The 23,473-nt window shown below is 43.0% G+C and overlaps 1 protein-coding gene across 1 annotated transcript in view; it reads left to right on the forward strand.

Annotated features, from left to right (window-relative positions):
* Window positions 1–1,610: 1,610 nt before the first annotated feature.
* ASB2 (ankyrin repeat and SOCS box containing 2) overlaps window positions 1,611–23,473 on the forward strand; it is a 29,937-nt gene continuing 8,074 nt past the window's right edge. The window contains exons 1-8 of the mRNA XM_053376207.1: window positions 1,611–1,910; window positions 7,638–7,895; window positions 10,927–11,007; window positions 11,762–11,928; window positions 12,610–12,765; window positions 14,327–14,572; window positions 18,186–18,357; window positions 22,013–22,574. Of these exons, the coding sequence (XP_053232182.1) occupies window positions 7,675–7,895; window positions 10,927–11,007; window positions 11,762–11,928; window positions 12,610–12,765; window positions 14,327–14,572; window positions 18,186–18,357; window positions 22,013–22,574 (1,605 nt within the window). The 5' untranslated portion in view covers window positions 1,611–1,910; window positions 7,638–7,674. The remainder of the gene's footprint in view (window positions 1,911–7,637; window positions 7,896–10,926; window positions 11,008–11,761; window positions 11,929–12,609; window positions 12,766–14,326; window positions 14,573–18,185; window positions 18,358–22,012; window positions 22,575–23,473) is intronic.

Raw genomic sequence — 23,473 nt, forward strand, 5'->3', positions numbered from 1 at the left:
TCATCTCACTTTATTGGCCAAGGGAGCCAGCGTACAGCTTCCAGGTCATGTGGCCAGCATGACTAAGCCACTTCTGGTGAACCAGAGCAGTGCACGGATACGCCGTTTATCTTCCTGCCGGAGTGGTACCTATTTATCTACTTGCACTTTGACGTGCTTTCAAACTGCTAGGTTGGCAGGAGCAGGGTCCGAGCAACGGGAGCTCACCCTGTCGCAGGGATTCGAACCGCCGACCTTCTGATCGACAAGTCCTAGGCTGTGTGGTTTAACCCACAGTGCCACCCGCGTCCCTAAAATGAGAGTACCTACCCCTAAACATTTTTTTAATAGGAAAAAAGCACTGGATAGCAGTATCAATAAGTCACCAGCTTGGCTATTCTTAGGCTGTGTATACCTTCAAAGCATATTTGAAACACATTCTGTCCCTCAAAGAATTCTGGGCATCGTAGTTTAACCCTCACATAGTTATAATTCTTGGCAACCCTTGACAAACTGCATTGCCCAGAATTCTTTGATGGAAAGAATGTGCTTCAAATGTGCTTTAAAGGTGTGGTATGTACACGACTGTAAAGAACTCAAATGTGAAATTGCTGATCTTCAAAATACGTAACGCTCTGAGACTCAGGCTTTCTAACTGAAGACAGGAAAGAAGCCAAGGTAACACATCTGTTTGCCCTCAGAACTCTAATTCTCTCCCTGGAAGAAGTCAGTTCAGGCACAAGTATCTACCCTACATCTTTTGATGTCTAAAGGATGAATGTAGCATCTCAGTAGCCTGTCCAGTTTTGCAGCCTAATAGGTTGACCTGTTTGGATTTCCCTTACTTGTGACAAAAGTTAGCTGCTAAACTATGGCATAGTATACAGACACTCGGACTTAAAGTGGGTAAACTCAGGTTCAAATCCTTGCCTGGACATGAAACACATTGGGTACCTTTTGGCCTTCCACTGGTCTGGTTTGTATAATACTCAAGCCAAACCATAGTTTACTGGGACTATGCAAATGTGTAAACTTTGCTCATTCCCTAAGTTTTTTGCTTGTTTGTTTTTTGCTCCCATGGCTTAGTGAGTGGCCTGAACCCAGGTTTGTGGTAAAGGTTTTTTTTGTGGGGGGGGGGTTACTATAGTTCATAGTTAGTGAGTAGGAAGCTCTCCGATAAGCCTGGGTTTGTACATCACACAAAACCAAACCATCACTTGACTCAGCATGCTGGTTGCACAATCCTGGTAAGCCATAGTTTGGTTTACCATGTTGCAAAACCAAGCCAGTGTCTCCCAGAATAGCTTACTTTGCAATGTTGTTTTGGGGATTTAAAAACTCTCTCTGTGTGTATGTATGTGATGTGTGTGTAACCGTGTGTGTGTAACCCTGAACTCTTCTGAGGAAGTATGGGATAAAAAAACTGAGATTACATGTGCTAAAAACAACCCTTGAAAAATATCAGTCCGGCCATAGTCATTTGAAGATTGCATGGCCATTGTAAACTCCTTTCCAACTTTCAGCAACATGGCCATATATGGTTTACTTGTACAGGGCAATAAATAAATAATGATGTAAGAAAAAGGTCAGGCTTATGTCATTTCGGAAAGGGATGTTGCAGAAAGCGAAGTTCTACAGATTATAATGCTGCAGGGAGAAAACTTGAGAGGGGAACAAGTCACTTTGCCACAGACTTCACACAGGAAATCTGAGATTCAGAGCAACTTATATTTTGGCTTGTAATCGTCGATCATGGGGTGATCCAGAAATAAACTCCGCACTTCAAAGAGGGAGAGAGTTCAGAGCTGCTCTGCAGTTTATCAACACACAGAGACGGGAGAGAGATGCACCCGAAAGGGGATTTTCTGAATTAAGAGTTCACCAAGGAAAATCACTTCGGGGTAAACTTTGTTAGCTACAGCAGCTATAAGGTAATGCAGTTATGCATGCTTTGAATGCATTGGTTGGGTGCAGAACCTGTAATTTGCTTACAATGTGCATGACCGTTCCTTTCTCCAAATGTAGGAATGCATTAAATTAACTATGGGAAATGACTTACACATATGAAATCTTGGAAGACAAAGGACTTTTTAAACAGAATTTACTTTGCATCCTAAGTGGTTCACTAAAATGTAAATATGTAATTTATCACTCCTCTACCATAGCCTATGCATCCATTCAAAAGGAATGTTTTGATGTCTTTACTTCTGAAATATTATATGCAGAGGTGATTGATATTAGAAGAGGAAGCTGGATGTCTGTAGTGCCTGATCTTTCAACAGACCCTACAGGGAAATGCTAAAGCCATCTTAAGTTACTGTTTCTTTCAATCAGATTGTTTCTGTTATTTCCATGGCTATGGCAAGATACAACAATTGTGATGATGGATGCCAAGTGGTATGAATGTTGAATGTTGGGAGATTCAGGACAGATTAAAAAAAGCACTTCTTTCTGCAGCACATAGTTAAATGACGGAACTTGCTTCCACAGGAGGCAGTGATGGCTATCAATTTTGGATTAGACAAAGTCATGGAGGAAAAGACTACCAATGGCTGTTAGCGATCATGGCTTTGCTCTTCACAGTTGGAGGCATTATGCTCCTGAATACCAGTTGCTGGAAACTGCAGGAGGAATGAGTGCTTCTTTGCTCACATCTTGCTTGTGGGTTCCCATATAAGCATGTGGTTGGCAACTGTTAGAACAGGATGGTGGGCTAGTTGGCTGACTGGCCAGATCCAGGTACTTATGGTAAGGACTAAAGTATAACAGATATGGGGGTGAGTGAGCGGACCGATTGCATGGAAGTGTTGGTGTTGGCATCCAAGATGTGCCAAGGCAACTTCATAAACAGTTTGATGTATCTAGACAGCTGGGGACTGGCGGGATCCATTTACTCAGAAATGTTTCATCATCTGGAAACTTGGTTCCCTGTGCTTTAGCAGACTGTAGTAATCATTGTGGCAAAAATATATTTGCCTGACCTACATCCTATGTAGCTGATCTAAAAATATTAAGTCTCAAGGTCCGCAAGTTCCATCTTACGTGTTTAGGATTCGTGTGGCTGGAAATATACAGATCTTGCAACAGGCAATTGTGGTCAACAAACCAGAAGATTCCCACTGTACAAAAGCAGCTGGTGAGCTAAACCAAGGAAAACATTTAAACAACAACAACAAAACAGGGCAAGGAGGCAGAATTTGAAGGTGGCCAATCTGCACCCCCTGCCTCTGAAAGGAATGTGTGTGCATTTCATTATTGTAAATATATTTGCACATTTTATCCTTTGGATGAAATGAACACATACCCTGCAAGCATACCAGAAGAAAAGGCCATCATATCCCCCCCCCCCCATGAGTGCACGGTGGCTATTTTGGGCATAGTGTTCTCGTGAGATTTTGCACCGAGATCTCACCCCGAAAAGCACTTTTTGCAGGGCCACAATCTTGTGTGACATCCCAAGACACATGTTTTTGGATGCCATGAGAACATGCCCCCTCCAAAGTGTGCCTTGGGGGCTCCATTATCACTCATGGGTCAAGTGACTCATGTACAGACAGGAAGACATGCGTACTGGTTTTGAGACGCTACATATTGGAGGGTATGTGGACACAGAAGACATTCTAGTTGTGGTAGCTCTGTGTGTGTGTGTGTGTCCATGCAATGCATTGGAGCACCCATGATCCGAAGATGATTACTGGATTGTTGGTCACCCTTGACCATTCTCCATGCTGCCTGGAGCTGATGTGAGTTGCAGTCCAAGAGAGCACCAGGTTGATGAAGGTTGATGTAGGCTTTGTACTACTAATCAGAACCCAGGTTTCCCTAGCCTTACATGTCTACAGCTGCTCATGTGGAGAGACCCTTCTCACATTCCACTTGATGTACAGTGGTACCTCGGGTTACATACGCTTCAGGTGACATATGCTTCAGGTTACAGACTCCACTAACTCAGAAATATTACCTCGGGTTAAGAACTTTGCTTCAGAATGAGAACAGAAATCGTGCTCTGGCAGCGCGGCAGCAGCAGGAGGCCCCATTAGCTAAAGTGGTGCTTCAGGTTAAGAACAGTTTCAGGTTAAGAACGGACCTCCGGAACGAATTAAGTACTTAACCCGAGGTATCATTGTACATAGGAAGGACCAGCAGCCACATGCTGATAAAGGGCATGGCTAGTAGCTATAATCCAGCCTCTCTTCCCATGTAATTGAGCATGTGGCCTGGAGAATATCAAAAAGGGCTGTAGTCACCAGTAGCCACCTGGAGACCTCTCTGATGTGGGTTAACGCTAAAAAGAGAGATTCTGCCAATAACCAGTTAAAAGCCGATTTGAAATCCGATTTAATGGGCAGGATACCCTTAGCCCTTCTGCAGATCAAGAAAGGTCAAGAGTCTGGCCCTGACTCCTTTGTCCTCAGGTTCCTGCGAGTTCAGTTAGGGGGAAAACCATTCACTGAAGGACTTCTCCATTTCAGCTCCCACGTTCCTTTTTCACAGAATGTCACAGCTGTATTTTTGTTTTGTTAATGTTGGGCTCTTGTCATCACATTTAGATCAGACTTCCCCAACCTGGTGCCCTCTAGGTGTTTTGGACTACAACCCCCATTAGCCCCAGCAAGCCTGGCCAATGGTCAGGGATGAGGAGCATCCAAAACATCCTGAGGGCACCAGGTTGGGGGAATCTGATATAGATCACCGGATTAGGGTTGCCATATTCTGGCTATCAAACCGCCCCCCCCGCTATTGGGGCACCCTGCCATCTCACATCTCCTTCGCTCACCCACTCCCTGCCGCTAACCCCTTCCTCATCCACCTGCTCCCCACATCTTCCCTCCCCTCTCTTACTTTTGTTGTCTTACTCCTGCTCATGATGGGAGGCTGAGCAGCCCTGGGAAAGCCCTGCAAGGCCTGGCGACCGCCAGGAGCACCACGAGGCCTAACATGGCCCTGGGAAAGCTGTGCAAGGCCTGGTGGCAGCCAGGAACAACACCAGACCTAGCATGACCCCCGGCAGGCTGCTCCAGGCTACCCGATATGTGTTTTCTGTTCTGGGGCACAGCGCCTTCTGAGCACGCGCATTCCCCACAAAAAATATTTTAAAAGCCAAAAACATTAAAATAATAATAATAAAATAAAAACCCATAACCCGGATATTTAATCCAAAATGCAAAAATCCTCCCAGATGGGGGTGCTGTCCCCCCAAACATTTCTGGGAAATCCCGGACACATGGCAACCCTACAGCTGATAGAAGCACCAGTAAGGCTTTGCACTTAGCATGTGGCCGTGAGGCAGGTTGCTGCGTTGAGGAAGCGAATCCCAATAATTTGACTGATTCCTCTCTCTGCTGTACCACAGCAAGACATGGGATTGGGGAAGTCTAGATATGTGTTCAAAGATAGGCAAATGCAAGTGTGAAAATGCAGCTCTGGCAAACTTCCCTGAAGTTGTTACACCAATGTCTGCCTTGGGGTTGCCTTACACGCTACAGTACATCTTTAGATGAAAATGCCGTGTCTAATGCGGCAGACGCGTGTGCCATACACATACACTCCTCAGGGGAACCATGACGGCGGCAGCTCTCTCTTGGGTATACTCAGGTTTCCCTCGGGGTAATGTGTGAAATGGCCGTCAGGTGGAAGGTAAGAGCCTCCTGGGATCTGGCAGCTGCATAGTGGAACTGTTCCTAGCAATCACTTCTTTCTGTCTGTGTGCCAGTTTGTATCAAACTGGTTAGCTGGCTTATATCAGGCTTCCTCAACTTCGGCCCTCCAGATGTTTTGAGACTACAATTCCCATCATCCCTGACCACTGATCCTGCTAGCTAGGGATCATGGGAGTTGTAGGCCAAAACATCTGGAGGGCCAAGGTTGAGGAAGCCTGGCTTATATGCTAAGAGCAGAGAGGGTGAAATTTGGACAGCACCTCAGGCAACGGGAGTTGACTTAAAAATTCAGCGGGAGTTCAGCTTTACCTCATTGTGAACAGTCAGTATATTGACCTCAGAAGCTTAAAAAACAAAATGGCTGCCATTGTGTGTGTGTGTGTGTGTGTGTGTGTGTATGTACAGGACTTTGAACCCTCTTCCAGCATATTCAGACAATTGTCTTAGTACTGTCACAAACACCCACTGTGATTCACGCAGTGCCCTCCTGAAGGAAATGTTCTTCCCTGCAATGCTCCTCCTCACACAGTGACCTCCTGTGAGCTGTTTATTTTCCTTTATGTGTCATATGAAATACTTGGCAAATGTCAAGTTGCAACCTGATCTCTAATGGAGTATTTTTAAAGGGTGACACAACTCAGGAAAGGAGGACCTGGGAGGTAGGAGGGGAGAGCTGGTACGTGACAACTCTAGCAAGAGTCTCTTTTTGGTTTTGCAAAAAAGAATGTAGTGGCCTGAAACTTAACACCAACTACTGGGAATAATCAGCTTTCTGTGATAAAAAAAAAGTCCTACCTCACCCTCAGTTTTATTTTGCTCCTAGAAGTGAGGGCAGAAAGAAAATTTGCGCAAAACGGCAAAGCTTTGTGAGTGAAGACGAAGGAGAGTTGCTCCTTGAAAGGCTGCTTTATTAAAGCTCAGTTGGTCAGAGTGTGGTACTCATAACGCCAAGGTTGCAGGTTCGATCCCCACATGGGACAGCTGCATATTTCTGCATTGCAGGGGGTTGAGCTAGATGACCCATAGGGTCCCTTCCAACTCTACAATGTGATTCTATAAGGCGTCACCTCTCCAACCCCAATTTATATATGAACAGACTTCCGTGTGTGTGTGGAAAGTGGGGTTACGTTGAAGGAAAGCAGCCAGCACAACCCTCCATTTCCTCCCTTGTGGACAATTTTTATAACCTTTGCTCTTATGCTCTTGCAAACTTATTGTACCTGCATGGGTGCCCGGAATGGAAAATGAGAGGGAATTATAGGGACAGCACTACCCAAACTATATAGAAATTTATTCATGTATGAGACTACAGTGGCAAGAATGTTACTTGCCCCAAAATGGAAAGAAGTCCCAGCAAAAGAAGAATGGATACAAAAACTTGTGGAATATGCAGAAATGGCAAAACACACCGGAAAAATAACAAAATCAAGATATCAAACTTTTAATAAAAGAATGGAAATGGTTTATTGAATATTTACAAATAAATTGTAAACAGATAAGAACATTGGCAGGTTTATTGTAATAACCTGCAGTTTTATAAGTTTATATTTAAAGTAGATGAAACTTAGTAAATTAAGTTAATTTGGATATGCAGAAAATACTAAAAATAAATTTAAGGAACTGCAGAAAGAGGGGGGAAGGAAGTCAAGTTTTGAAATGTAAAAATGATTATAAAATTATCGAAATGTACAAAAAGGAAAACCGTAAAATTAATTAATTAATTAATTGGTTTTTTTTTAAAGGAAAGGGAGGAGTGGCAGAAGGGTGGGACAAAGCAACAGCATCATGCAGCTCAGAAATATTTTGTGAAGCTCCACCCACTGGTGTGGATGTCAAGTGGTGGAGCTTCAATGGACAACCACGACTGTGGGGGGGGGGGTGGAGAGACAGTGTGCGATCAATCTCCTGTCAGTCATGCGCACAGGAATATCAGGTCCACATGGCCTGTTTGCTGCCCCCATCTGGACACAGCCTAAGTCTCATTTCTGTGCATTTCAGGTGTTTGGAGCCGTCTCTTTCCGACTTAACAGGGAAGATGGCGACACAAGTCACGGTGGCCAGGAATTCGCAGACGGGAGCTCTAGGACATGAGGACTACAGTCTCTATAGCAGTATGAGTGAAGATGAGCTCATTGAGTTGGCCATCCAGCAAAGCCTGACGGAAGACCCTGCAGAGCAAACAGCTACACAGAAGACAACCACGCCGACCCACAACGACCCTTACTGCCAGAATTTCTACCTTTACCCTTGGCAAAGGTAAAGAAGCAAGGAAAGAAAGCAAACACAAAACACCCCACTTCTTCCTACTGTAAATTCACTGCATGTCCTGCACCCCAGTCCTAAACATTTGTGTTAGTGCTTCTGTGATTACTCTGTTATAGGTAGGTTAGATCTTAACTCTGGCTCTGTTGCCTGATACAGTTGCCGCTCTGAGGCTACGCAAGCCCTGCCCTGACTAGTAACCGGGCTGAAGATAGTCCAGATATCCCCAGATAGCACGTTCTGTAGTTGGGAAAGTTCCAGAAAATGAGAACCAAAATTACCAAGGGGTGGAGCAAACCCCCTATGAGGAAAGGGGAGTAACAGGGGACACCATGGAAGTTTATACAATGATGCATCTGGAGAAAGTTGGCAGGGAAACAGGTTTTCTCTCTCTTGCAAAACACGAGGACTCAGGGACATATCCAGTGAAGCTGCATACTGGAAAATTCAGAACGGGCAAAAGAAAATATTTCACACGGTACCTAGTTAAACTCTGGAATTTGCTCCTGCAAGAAGAAGTGATGGCCACCAACTTAGATGGCCTTGAAAGAGCATTAGATAAATTTATGGAGGATAATGCTATTAATGGCTATGAACCACAATGGTTATATTCTGCCTCCACAGTTGGAAGCAATAATGCTTCTGAATATCAGTTGCTGGAAACCCCAGGAGGGGAGAGGGCTCTTCTCATCTCCTACTTGAGGGTTTTCTACAGGCACCTGGTGGGTCGTTGAAAATAGGATGCTAGACTAGATGGAGCATTTTCCTGATGCAGCAGGATACGTCTTATATTTGTCTGAAATCCTTGGAGGAAAAGAAGGGCAGAAATGTGTTGGTGGTGTTTTAAATGTCAGATTTTGGAGCTGAGCAAAATACTGATTATTTGCCAAGCCCTCAAATTGCTATTTAAATCTTCTGGTAAAAAAAATATTTGACTGAATACACAGGATTAAACCACATTACATTAAACACATTTTTTTTAAAAAAGTGTGCCTTTAGAGTGCCACTTTATTTTCAAGGAAAAGCAGTGCATGAACCTGCTGTCTGGATCACACTTTCAAGCATGATCCAGATTGAAGCTCTCCACAGCTGCTTTTCCTTCAGAATGGAATAGACAAATTGCAGCCTGAGATGGTTCGGTTGGAGCTTAGAAGTACAGTGGTACCTCAGGTTAAGTACTTAATTCGTTCCGGGGGTCCGTATTTAACCTGAAGCTGTTCTTAACCTGAAGCACCACTTTAGCTAATGGGGCCTCCTGCTGCCGCCGCACCGCTGGATCATGATTTCTGTTCTCATCCTGAAGCAAAGTTCTTAACCTGAAGCACTATTTCTGGGTTAGCGGCGTCTGTAACATGAAGCATATGTAAACTGAAGCGTATGTAACTTGAGGTACCACTGTATGCAATATGACCCTTCAGACAGTAGAACTTATTCATCTTAGCATTACAGAGTAAAACGAAAGTGCAACTAGAACTTACATGTATGCAATGAGCATACAACAGCAGCTATTGGTTAAGATGAAATTAGTGAAACTAACATTTGGACCTAGTCCTGTCCTCTCAATTAAACTTTGGGTGACATCTAACAGAAAATGTCACATTTGAGAATAGTTTTTTCCATGTGTGTCTGAACATCCTTATGTCAGTGCTGCTTAAAACTGTTACATATGTCTGTTTCCACTGCCAAAAAGTATATTTGACCCAACTCTGGAACTTTTTTTTAAACAAAACATATATCTTGCTGACTTGAGCCATCCTAGTGATCATCAGAATAAATAGGGCACTTTAGTTTTTCTTGTGCAATACTTTATGTTTATGTGTTACTTCACCGTGTTAGTTTACAAACTGGGTCAGATGACTGGCTCATAGTAGCAATTGCATAGATGTATGAAATCACCCTTCGGGGAAATCCCCACTGACCACAGTAAACACGATTATTTTAAAATTAGCTAACTTGGCAGTTGCAAAATTAGGAGCAGCATGACCCAGGAAAGTGTAGCAAAGTCATTTGAGCAGTTGTGGGGGGTACTCTGTTTTCCAGATTTGCAAAGTTCAATGCAAGTCCATTCTTGAGTTGCATATGGCTTAGGAAGTGCTTGATATATTCATAATATATTATGCTGATAGAGATCAATGTCATGCTAAGATCTAATAAATTCAAAGCAATATGCATTTACCCCTCCTTCTTAAAGGAAAGACTTCATCAGACCGTATTAAGATCATGTATTACAAGATTTTGGAGGAGGGCACAAACTCTCTTTCATCTTTTCTCTTGTCTGGTGTTTTCATCTAATAACCTAGGAAAAGGCTAACTAGTGCCTCCCACTGTGTTTCATATTTTATCAAGTTATATTTTAAGATTCCTGTTCCTCTGTTGATTATGCCCTGCCTTTTATATGATTGGAAAGGAAAACCACTTTTTTAAAAGGCTTTTAAAACAGAGCTCCACCAAGCACAACCTCTAGTGGTTAGAGTGGAGTCTAGGGTTCAAATCCCCACTCAGCCATGAAGCTCACTTCACACACTTACGCGTCTGGCGAAATTCTGTCTTCAATGTAATTGTGCAATTCTGAAAGATATAGCAGGCCATCTTGTTTGGACTAGGCAACCCCCAGCGATCTCTTCTTGGTCTTGATCTGAAAGTTTCTTGCAAAGCTTTCATTCCCACAGCTGTTTCACAACAAAAACTATCCAGCCATCCTTCTCCCTGAAGCGAAGAAGGCCCTCAAACTCTTTCTCTGCCTGTTGTGTGGTGATAGAGGGATTCATCTCCCCTGTTGTCTTATATGGTCATTTGAATCCCCTGACACTCTGAAGGCCAAAAATAATCCAGAACCGAGAGAGCAGTTGAGCCAGAACAAGCCTGCCTTTGTTTAAAGACCTAGAGGGGCTGCAGGTCCACTGGATACTGTCTCCTTCAGTGGCTTTCTCAGCCCCCAGGCCCACCGCTAAGCAACCCGAGACATGACCTGCTTTTCTTATTCGGAGTATTTTTCATTATTTCATTCGTGCCGTCATCACTCCAGGCGATCAGCACAGAATCAAGCGGCCAGTTCAGGGGTCAGACGGAGGTACGATGGCAGCCTGTTCAAAACACCCCAACCGGAGTAAGTCCTCCTTACCTTCTTTCCTGTACTTTTTTTCATTATTAGGCTACATTTGTTGTCGTGTGCTTGGCTTGACTAGACAGCTAGAAGGGGTTGGGGGGGGGGAGGCGTGCGGTGACAATTGTAGCATCATTTTACGTCTTCTAAGGAGTTTGCATAACTGGCCGAGGGAAAAGGGACTGACTTTCCCCATTCCCTCTCCCTGCCTGCCCTTCTCCCTCCCACCTCTTCCACCCACCCCAGAGGCCTGCTGATCTTGAAAGCATCCCTTTCTAACCCCATCTTTTAGGACTCTCTCCATTGCACTGGAGTGACTGACTCAGCGGAAACAGGATCCTTGTCTAGCGATTTAGTTAGATCAACCAGTTCCCATGTCAAAATAGTAAACAAAGCCGACTGCGATTATTTATAGCTGTGTTGCCATGCGTGCCTTCAGTGTGCAAAATGGGAGAGCCAATGCACTAAAGAGCATGAAAATAGGGACACAGGGATCTGATCTCAGTTGCTTTTGGAATATATAGCCCTCTGTGTTTGCTGGCTTGCACGTGGGTGGGAGAGTTTGCTTGGGCCTCTGTGTAGTTTATTCAGCCACATAAAATACGAGTGACCTCAAGGGGGTGGGGGAACAGCCCCATAAGTTCAACCACCATAGTGGATGGTTTCACAGCCAGGGCATGGATAGTGCTGCCATGCCATTGCAAATGTCAGAAGCAATCCTGCAAAAAGTGACAAGTTTTCAACTTTGTTTTAAAAGAGTGCTGGATCCTGTGGTGTCAGCAATCCAGAGAGGAGATGAAAACGCACTTCTTAAAATGATGCAGTCGGGGAAAAACCTTGCACAGCCTAACAAAGATGGATGGTTGCCCCTCCATGAGGCTGCTTACTATGGACAAGAGCGCTGCTTGAAGCTGCTGTATAAATGCAAGTATCAGGAAAAAAAGGACTGATCAGATCAAACCACAAAACCATCACAGGGTATCAAGTAACCCATTGAGTCATATCACTCTCTGAAAGATGCAAGCTTGCTTATTCAGCCTATTTTTGTACATTCAGGGAATTTCATGATTATACACCCCCAAAAAAAGGTTAAAGGCTAATGTATTGATCATAAATAGCATTTTCACCATATCTTCTGCCCCTCACCCCCATCCCAGTGGATCATGCATAGCAAGCGAAAGCGCATGTTACCCAAATTAAACATCCTGGTAGCTATTTTATGGAGAGTTCTTTTGGCAAGTGCTGAAGGTTTCTTTCTGCATGTCCTCTAAACACTTCCTGCCCCGCCCCAGTTTGCATGGCAATAAGCTCTTGTGGTGGCTTTTAATGGGAATACTGTGATCTCACTTAAATGTACCAAAAACGTCACCGATAACAATGGCAGGAGAGGGTGGTGAACAGGCGATCAGACTTCCTAAACTTACTCTGAAAATGTCTTCTAGCACAATTGGAGCAAGAATTTTTTTAACCCTGATGAAAGAATGAGACTTGCAAGTTGTAAGCTATCACATAAAAGTTTGACACTATTGAGCACAGTGTCTGATGTGAGGATTATTCGTGTACATTACACGCCTCACTAAATATGGATCAACGCTTTCTCCATAGCTTATCCTGGGTTACTTGATCAGCGTACGCTTCAGGAGGAAACGGCGCTCTACTTAGCAACAAATAGAGGGAATCTTGAGTGTGTGCGTTTATTGCTGCAGGCTGGAGCAGAACCTGATATTGCAAACAAAGCGAGGGAGACACCACTTTATAAAGGTAAGCTGCTTGATTCTCATAGGTCTTGAATGCCCACAAGTAGACGACTTTTCTAGTTGGAAACAGTGTGTGCCAGGGGCACCAACTTGGACCCCCAGCTGTGGGTGCCCAGCGCGCCGTGCACAACATTGTGACGTCATATGACTTCATGCTGTTGCAGTGTCCACAGGCATGCGACAGCTCCATAAAAAACCTGGGCCTGGTCACTGCCCGCAACTACTACCCCAGCCCGCGGTAGTTCAGAAATCAGGGCTGGTTCCAGGTTTGAGAAGGCACTGGGCAAAGTGTCCCCTAGGGATTCTTCTCCTCTGTTAGTGGGTGCTGGTGGGCATATCTGGCCTGGGTGACAATGCTCTTATTTCAAGCTGCTCTTGAAATAAGAAGATAAAAGGAGTCCTGCTGGATCAGGCCCAAAGTCTAAGTTGTTCAGTGGTTCCCAGATGTTTTGGGCCTCTTCCCACTTGGTGGCATAAACTCATCACTAGTGTCCACAACCTTATAAAAAGCATTAGTTAGTAGTAGTAGTAATATTATAATAACAATAATAAATTATAATAATATAATAAACTATTATTATTCAGAATAGTGGTTTGCACGACACGCTAAGGAAGATAATAACACAACAAAATTCTAAACAGTAACAATTGTACATTTATTCAAAATTCAATTAAAATTATTTAGCTCAATTAAGTCAACAAAACTGATTAACTTGATCCAGTTATATGAGCTATTCTCTTTTTTTCAACTTTTTTTTTTTTTTTTACAAATACAAGAACCATTAAACACTTATCCAGCAGTACATATAATGGTGTTTGTTCTCACCATTGACTTTAGACATAAACTCACATATTCAGTGTTCAAACATATTGCTTAATGTAGCCTCTCTATTTGTTTGCTCAGACTTTTGCAAGGTATTTGTGCCTTGTCTGGGTTTGTTATGGTTGCTATTCTACTGGTTGCTGCTTTGTTAATCTTTTTTATTATTGTAATTTGCTTTATCCTTTCTGTGTTTTAATTGTACCCTTCCCTGAAACTGCCTTGTGATGAGGAAGAGGCTAAATATACCATCCCTGCCATGTGGTTAGTAGGCTGCTGCCATTTTCAGAGCAGGAAAGAAGATAGGGAAACTCTATACAACAGAGATTTGAGATAATGAAATCAATGGGAGAGGGAGTCATTTTATATCCTTGATATATGGATATTCATTGGAGTTGCAAGTTCATCACTTTGGGAGGGGCTGAAAGTGGTGTGTACATATTTTTTTATAAACAGATAAATAAGGACTTGTTCTTGTGTGAGTATCTGAAGCAATGCCACAATCTTGAATGTTTATTTTGCATGTTTGTGGGGGGAAACATTTGGAAAACAATCCTCTTGTACCCCAAAAAGCAAACAGAAATCTATGAATTCATTTTAAAAATGCAGGAGAAAATATACGTGGGATAAAACGAGGCCTTTCTTGGACAATGAGCAACGTCTTGGTGAAATTGTCCGAAATGAAACTTGTTCTTGAGGCTCAGATACGGAAACCTAAACTTTCTTTTCTTTTTTGTCACCACAGCCTGTGAACACAGAAATGCCGAAGCTGTACGGGTGCTATTGGAGTACAATGCTGACGCGAACCATCGCTGCAATCGGGGGTGGACTGCCCTCCACGAAGCTGTGGCTCGGAATGACTTGGAAATAATAGACCTTTTGGTCAAAGGAGGTGCCAAGGTCGAAAGCGCAAATTCCTATGGGCTCACTTCCTTTTTCGTGGCAGCTGAGAGTGGCCACTTAGAAGCCTTGCGATACCTTGCCAAGTGCGGTAAGCAGTATTGCAGAAGCAGGAGCATATCAGGTGCAGCGGCTGAGATATGCAAAACCATCTATTGATTTTGTGTGTTGGGTTTTTCAGTGGCCAGTTCATAATTTTGGATTTGCTTTTTATTCATCCTATACGGCAGTCTTGCAAAGGAAGACAGAAATTCTAATTTCTACAAGTTCTTGTCGGAGGTAGCTTATTGTGCATTGGTTTCCCACACTTTCATAAACTATAGTACAAAGAAGGCAGAACCTTTTCCAGATTTCAAGTGGGAGATTCTGAGGTGATTGAAAGACCCATAATTGAATCTACTCAAAGATGATGATTCACATTTATATCCTACCTTTCTCAGGTGTTCAAAGGAGTGCACACAATTCCCCACACGTGTCAAGCTCTTCACCCAGTGAGCTTCCTGGATCAGTAGGGATTTGAACCTTGATCTCCAAATTCTAGTCCAACCCCCGAGGATACAGAAGTACAGGAATTTATTTTAAACCTTAAAGGGATAAAACAACAAATTGGGATTTATTATACTCATTAACCATGGAATGTTTAGTGTCTGTTGGCAAAGAAAAATGAAAAACTCTCTGTGTGGTGCTTTACTTAAGCTCCTTAGAGCTTATAGTATAGTATAGTGTAGTATAGTGTAGTGTAGTGTAGTGTAGTGTAGTGTAGTGTAGTGTAGTGTAGTATAGTATAGTATAGTATAGTATAGTATAGTATAGTATAGTATAGTATAGTATAGTATTTATCCATGGCTTGCTGGCTGGCAGGGACCCTGAACAGGAGGACTCTACGTATATGAAAATGCATGGCCAACTTTTGTTTCAGGTCCTACTTGTCCTCCTCTCAGATGTATCTTACAGAGACTTAGCATTTCTCCAAGAGGCAAAAAAAGGGGGACAGAATAAAAACAGTGCTTTACCAGAGACAGGGACAACAATGAGGGGGTTGTCCCTGGTAAAGAGGGGCAGTTGGAGCATATGGGACTGAACGTTGTCATTGACGAATCGCAAGTTCAGTATCTGAAAGGTCAAGGGGAAATTGAAGAGTGTCTGAGCTTGGTTTTCATTTCCCATGGTCAATTATGAACAAAAAATAATAATCGGAACAAGAATATACAATAAAACTGCACTACTATTCCAAGCTTTTAAAGCCCCTCTGAGAACCCCTATAATAACTTTATTGCATCTGTACAATGCACAGTGCTTGTCATAAAATAAAGATTCCGTTTCTCTCCCTCATTTAGTTGTATCCCCATGGTGGGCTTTGCAGTTGTGTTGCTAGTTACAGTTGTAAGTACATTAAAGCTTCAAATGCAATGGAAAGACTTTGCCACAAAGGAGCAAGTTTTTCTTCGGCAGACACTTGTGCAACCAATTTCTACACATGTCTGTTTGGAAGCAAAGCTCACCCTGTTCAGGGGAGCTTACTCCCAAACTAAGTGTGGATATTTTTTGTAATCAAGCAAATAGAATTCTGGCACAATAGAATTTCCTAGTACGGGACTAAGGTTGAAATTCCGCAAACACTTACCTAGGAGTAAGTAGAGTTGCCATATTTCTAAAAAGTGAAAATCCAGACACAACAGTTGTTGAGCTTTTCTCTCTTTTTTTTCGGCCAAAGTTTTGGAGCTATTTTTCTTTTTGAAATTCACCAAAGAATCAACACTTCCCAGATATGTCCAGGAAATTCCTGACTTATGGCAGCCCAAGGAGTAAGCCCTACTGAAGTCAGAGACACATATGTCTGAACAGACATTATAGAATGGCTTATTCGTTTTATGTGTATTCATCTAATACACATAACAGAGAGGGAAATTGTGTAGCAAAGGGAAGCAGTGGGTACATCCAGTCTCATTTTACACTGAGTGTGAAGGTATAGATCCAGTAATTTGTAGAAGGTGTGCAAGTTTTTAAACTTTTAATTACTCCACTGTATTTTGTTCTCAGAAGTTCCATTTGTTCTGCTATTCATTCATTTGCTTTTCATTTGTTTTCATAACTAATTCAGGTTACTCTGAATTATTTCCATTCATGATTCCACAATTGATTTCAAGGCAAGACCTAGTGAGTCTTTTGTTGCCAGAAAGACGCCAGTGTTTTTCATCCAAATAACATAGCATCTTCAGGAATTCTACTATTTATTCAAAGCATCACCCTTGCCACATTTCAGATAGGTGGGGAAAGGGGTTGATGCTTAATTTAAAAGGGCACACATCCTTTAAGCTGACCATTGCTTCGAATAGGAGATGTAGCTAAAAGGATCTGACCTGACAAATTTCAGAGAAATAGCACAAAAACTCATTATTTTATTAAAACCACTGTATATTTTTCACTGCTTTTTCTCCCTGTAATCTTTCTCTGACCTGTACAGGCTGTCCCAGACAGTTTCCATTTTTCATGCCAATAGAAACAACTGAAGCTAATACCAAATGTCGCCCCCCCCCGCCCCATTCAGATCTCATTTGTTTGAATTCCCATTCATTTTTATAAGTACGTAAGGGGAAATGAGCAAGACTCTTTTCTCTAATTGCTAGTTTGTTTTAGAATGCACACCAATACAAACCTACTTCTGATGAAGATATGAAGCCCTGATCATAATGGCTGCTAAATTCATTGTGTCAGGGTCCCCTCCTCCAAAGGGCATGTCATGGCAAGGGCATGTCATTGCAACCTTCATTGCGATAAGCATGATGCCTGAATACAAGAATCCTGTGTGTGTTGAAAACCCAGCACTTATGTGGTTTGTGCCACTTCATTGGCATATACACGTCTTAAGGTCCTCTTTTGTTACCTAAATTTCAGGCATAGAGACAGGGCCAGATTTAGGTTTGATGGGGCCCTAAGCTACTGAAGGTAAGGGGGGCCCTTTATATGTCCAGCTGTCATTTGTCAACAACAAATTGTCGCTGGTTTTTTTGTTGAATATAGGCTATATGGTAATTTATTGACCTAATAGGTATCTAACAAAATATGTATTTTATCAAAGTAATTGTTGAACTGAAATACAATTAAGAAGAAGTATATTAATAATGAGGGATGCGGGTGGCGCTGTGGGTAAAAGCCTCAGCGCCTAGGGCTTGACGATCGAAAGGTCGGCGGTTCGAATCCCTGCGGCAGGGTGCGCTCCTGTTGCTCCCAGCGCCTGCCAACCTAGCAGTTCGAAAGCACCCCCGGGTGCAAGTAGATAATTAGGGACTGCTTACTGGCGGGAAGGTAAACGGCGTTTCCGTGTGCTGCGCTGGCTCGCCAGATGCAGCTTTGTCACGCTGGCCACGTGACCCGGAAGTGTCTCCGGACAGCGCTGGCCCTCGGCCTCTTGAGTGAGATGGGCGCACAACCCTAGAGTCTGTCAAGACTGGCCCATACGGGCAGGGGTACCTTTACCTTTTACCTTTATATTAATAGGGAGATATAAATTTTTTTATTTTATATTTTGGAAATGTACATCCAGGTGTTTTTTCCTTTAAATTTTTTTGGGGCCCCAAGAGAGTGGGGCCCTAAGCTATAGCTTGTTTAGCTTATACATAAATCCGGCACTGCATAGAGACATATGCTGTTGATTTCCAGATGTTCCGAAAGTGAGCCTTGCTTTATATTTCTTTCATTTGCAGGTGCTGACATCAATACCCAGGCCAGTGACAAAGCGTCTGCCCTTTTTGAAGCTTGTAAAAATGGACATGAGGAGATTGTGGAGTTTCTCTTGTCCCAAGGAGCTGATGCTAACAAAACCAACAAGAATGGCCTCTTGCCTATTCACGTGGCCTCCAAAAGAGGCTATTATGAGTAAGTTACTTTATTCCTGAGGGTTGCTGACAGATTTGAGCATTTCTGCATAAAGGTTAACAGGGGTTCTTAAAAAAAACACAACACCATATAAGTTTGTGTATATGAATCCACAGTTACTATGGGGATTGGGGTAGCAATGAATGTACTACAGACAAGATCCAAAACAAATTGTTCTGTTTAGAATAGTCTCAGTTTGCACTGGGGACATGTTGCCTTCTAAGAAGGCATTTTCTCTGCCATCATCTTCTTTCCAGTAATCTCACATCTAGTGCACAGTTTATCCTCTGTGATTGGAGGGGTTATTATTTTATTTGTTTGTTTGTTTGAAATATTTCTAAGCTGCCATGGAAAGTTTTAACTAGAGGTTGGGTGGCTATCTGTCATGTATGATCCAAAATAAATAGATCCATAGACTTCACTTGCTAAAATCACACAGGTTGATGTGTGGTTGAGATGCTGGTTGAAATGTAATAACCAAACATAATCGTTGCAAGTACGTAAGTTATTGGACTCCGCTCTGCCCAAAATAAAAGTAGATTATTTTACTTTGCAAAGCTCTGTCAATGTAAAACTGCATTGATACATGAGATCAGAATTAGGTTGAAGACCCAATGTTTCTGAATAGTTAAAGATCAAGCACTTGTTAAAAGGTTTCGAGGTGAAAGTATTAAAGAGCTTCACATCTTAGCTACTTGGACAAAATATTTATCCAAGTGGCAAACTTTGCCCCCGCATGGCCAGTCATTTTAATCCCTTTGGTATTCTGAATAACAACACTCTTCACAGTGACCTCTCTTTGTAAGCATGTGGATTTAATACATAATTCTGCAGGAATTCTGCATTCAGACTCACTGCCAGGACACGAAGCCTCCATAATATGAAAAAAGCCAAGGGGATCATTTCTATTTTTTTTAACTCTTGTTGCTTGACGTTTGTTTATTGTACTTAATGCTCTCACCCTGTTTGGAAGGCTAATGTGAAACTGTATCTTGTCAACTCCATGACCTTAGGCGCATATTCTTTAACTCATACAATCATGAATATTTGTAGCTGTGAAGTGGTTGGAATTTATTCCTTTCTAGATATAGTATTAATAGATATAGTATTCATTACGTTCTTTATTAGTAGTATGAGACTCAGAAGAGTGGGACCTGATGAACAGTGTGATGAACCTATCAATGTAGCTGGGAGAGGAGAAGTAAGAATATTAAAAAGCAAATCCGACAGCAGGATCACACTAAAAAGGAGCAGACGGGCAGTCATGATAACTAGGAATTCCTAAGGGATTATTCACATGATCACTCTGTGCTGGTGTTGTGCAGTGCTGAATCGATTGCCTGAATAGCACTTCCTCGCAAGCACAAATTGCCACTGCTAAATTCATGCCAAGCCATGTTTGTAAGGATGAGTCAGATAACCCTGATTTAGGAACCATACGCACAGTGCAATCTAGTTTTGGAGAAGAGCTGTATGAATTAGTCCTGAATAAGAGAATGTAAGTTTGCAACTTCTAGTGCCATGCCTGTTTACAGAGGAAGATGTGTTTGCATAGTCTACTTGACAAATGCCTTTTAAACTGTATTTTGTTTTGGCATTATTCAGGGCTATAGATTAGCTTTCTAATTTCATAATTTTCCACTGCAAGTCTTGGGGAAGGGGTTGACCTATACCGTAGGCCAAGCTTTTGCATAGTGTTGGCTTTTAAGATATGTACTGAACCATCTGTCTCTCCAACATCCAGCAACTGAGAAGCAACTTATGTATATTCTTTACATAGCAGCGACAGTCATGCTGGAATGATTCTCCTTAGACTTTGTTGGTGTAATACTCTTGTTATTCTTAGAGTTGCATGAACTTCCTTTCAGATCAAGGGATGAAGTCCAGATGTTGCTGGACCTCAGCTCCCATCATCTCTAACCACTGGCCATGCTGGCGAAGGTAAATGGGAGATGGAGTCCAACAACATCTGGAGAGCCACAGGTTCCCCATCCCTGAACTAGATCATTCCTTTAAAAAATTGCACCACAGCAGCACAAGGAGCAACTAATTAAAACAACCTCCCCTTACAAGCACCTTTCTTCACAAACCAGGTGGATACGTATTGGTGGTAATCTGAAGGTTCTTTGAAGTTGACCCTTCCATCCTACCCCATCTAGTTGCCTGCCATAATTTAGTTTAGATTTACATCCAGAAGAACATGGCTTGCTCTGTTTCAGAGATGCATTTGACTAGGTTCTTTAATGCCCATAAAGGTTATGCTTCTTTATGTCCAACAAGGTATCGGTCCCTAACTGGGAAAAAAAGCCTGCAGTTCCTCTTTAACTCAGCTCTAAGAAGCTTGCTTGAGCAGCAGAATAATCTCAACTCTTAAATGTTAATAAATCCCAGTAGAATCCAGGATGACTAATGCTAGTGCTTGGCAAACTCTCATTTCGGCACTGTGTGTGACTTTTCAGCTATTATGGCTATTACAAAGCATTTGTTAGTGGTGGATGTTTGCCAGCTAAACAGCACCCAGGCTTCCCGCCTTCCAGGGAGCATCACTGCTGGGTGAGGTCAGCCTTTCTGCTTTGAGAAATGATCTGCACATGAATTTCCTCCTGTGGCTTTGATTATTTTCTTCTGATGAGGGCATAATGTCTCGAGAGCATGGATAATGCAAGGCAGGCTGGTAGCTGTTGTTCCAAAGACTTTTCCACTAGTGTTCCTGTTCCAGCTGTTGCCTAGACCTTTCCCCTACTTTAACTGTACATGTTGAACTTCTTCATGCCATAGGCCTGTCTCAAATGGATTTGCTCAATAATGTTTCTGATAGAACCACTCATGCTGCCTGTCTGCCCATCACTGGGTGCTTACCTGTTTCAGTCCACATTGTGAAATTACATGCCTCACCCCATAAAAACCAATGACGATGCTCATGCAATGTAAGGAGAAATATCAGGGGGAAACCATTCACTACGGCAGCCTATATCAATATAGTTTATAGATCTCATTTAGAAAGAGTGCCACTTTAAGAACAGCACAGGATATAAGGACTGAAAACAGAAGAAAGGGGAGTTGCAAGCTGGGATGGAACAGCTTAGTTTTATTCAGTACAGTTATCCGAGGTTGGTATGGAGTTTGGCTACACAAGAACAGGCCTTTTCGGTGGTAGCCCTGATTTGTGCAGCGATCTCCTCTTGGAAATGCACCTCGTGTAGACCTCCACTGTTGATCTTTAAAGGACCAGGCTGTCATTGCTTATTTACCCAGGCCTTTGGTAGTTAAGTTGGCCTCTGCTGTGGTGCTAATCTTTCAGTGGCGCAGAGAAATACTTGTCCTTCCGGTTGTGGTGTTGGAGGAGCATGATAAGAATTTTTCATTGTACAGTTTTGGGCTTTTGGTTGCTTTTATCCGTATGTATTTTAGCCTTGTATTCAAGGCTAAGGAAAAACACCTTAGCATTCAAGATCATTCCTCAGGTGCTGTGGCCCCCTCTCTCTCCCCTTGCCTTAATAAATCTTAAGCAATCTGAGGGAAGATGATTTCACTGCTGTTATATATGCCTGCAGCGCCTATCGTAACAGGACAGCCAGATACTGCTATAGAAGCAATAACTTTGCTGGAAAAGCAAGCTTAAGCTCACGTCTGGCCCTTGATTCATTTCTGCTAGGATTGTGAAAATGCTGCTCCCGGTCACCAGCCGCACTAGAACCAAACGCAGTGGCATCAGCCCTCTGCATTTGGCAGCTGAATGCAACCGCGACGATGTCTTGGAAGAGCTGGTTGAGGCTGGCTTTGACGTGAACTTCACTCTCTCTCCTGAGCGCTCGCGGCTCTACGAGGACAGGCGCACCACTGTCCTCTACTTCTCAGTTTTTAACAACAACATTGAAGCTGCTCAGCTGCTGCTTGAGGCTGGGGCCAATCCCAACGTCGACCTCATCAACCCCCTGCTCATCTCCATCCGCCATGGCTGCTTGAAGATGATAAAGCTGCTTATTGACTATGGAGCCAATATTGATGCCTACGTCGCTTCCCATCCAACGACCTTCCCTGCTACCATCATGTTCTCGATGAAGTATCTTGCTCTGCTGAAATTTCTGATGGATCTAGGCTGCGATGCCATCTCTTGCTTTAAATGTCAGTATGGGTGTGGCCCACATCCTCCCATTGAAGCTAAGAGAGACAGGTATCATGATCCCCAGGTGAATAAAGAGCAGAGCATTGTACAGGTGAGTCTACCCTTACTAGCTCGTATTTTCTGTGACATTTGGAGGAGCTGTGGTTATGGCCTTTCCTTAGGAAAGGCTTCAGGTCCAGTCACCAGCTTTTTCATTCTAAAGCAGCCTTCTTCAATCCAGTGCCCTCTGCATGTTTGGGACTATAGTTCCCATTAGCGCCAGCCTGCATGGGTAATGGTTAGGGATGATGGGAATTGTAGTCCAAAACATATGGAGGGCAGTAGAATGGGGAAGGCTGGTTTGAAGTATGTAAAGTTGGTCTGGGAAATGCCTCATTCTGAAATTCGAGAGAACCATTACCAGTCTGGGTAACAATACAGCAGAGAGCTAGCTGAGTAATTGGCTGAACAGCATAATCCTATGGAAAAAAGGCAACATAGAAAGGTTAGAATCATAGAATCATAGAATCATAGAATCATAGAGTTGGAAGAGACCACAAGGGCCATCGAGTCCAACCCCCTGCCAAGCAGGAAACACCATCAGAGCACTCCTGACATATGGTTGTCAAGCCTCTGCTTAAAGACCTCCAAAGAAGGAGACTCCACCACACTCCTTGGCAGCAAATTCCACTGTCGAACAGCTCTTACTGTCAGGAAGTTCTTCCTAATGTTTAGGTGGAATCTTCTTTCTTGTAGTTTGGATCCATTGCTCCGTGTCCGCTTCTCTGGAGCAGCAGAAAACAACCTTTCTCCCTCCTCTATGTGACATCCTTTTATATATTTGAACATGGCTATCATATCACCCCTTAACCTCCTCTTCTCCAGGCTAAACATGCCCAGCTCCCTTAGCCGTTCCTCATAAGGCATCGTTTCCAGGCCTTTGACCATTTTGGTTGCCCTCCTCTGGACACGTTCCAGTTTGTCAATGTCCTTCTTGAACTGTGGTGCCCA

The sequence above is a fragment of the Podarcis raffonei genome, chromosome 1 (genome assembly GCF_027172205.1).
Source record: "Podarcis raffonei isolate rPodRaf1 chromosome 1, rPodRaf1.pri, whole genome shotgun sequence".
Lineage (NCBI taxonomy): Eukaryota > Metazoa > Chordata > Lepidosauria > Squamata > Lacertidae > Podarcis > Podarcis raffonei.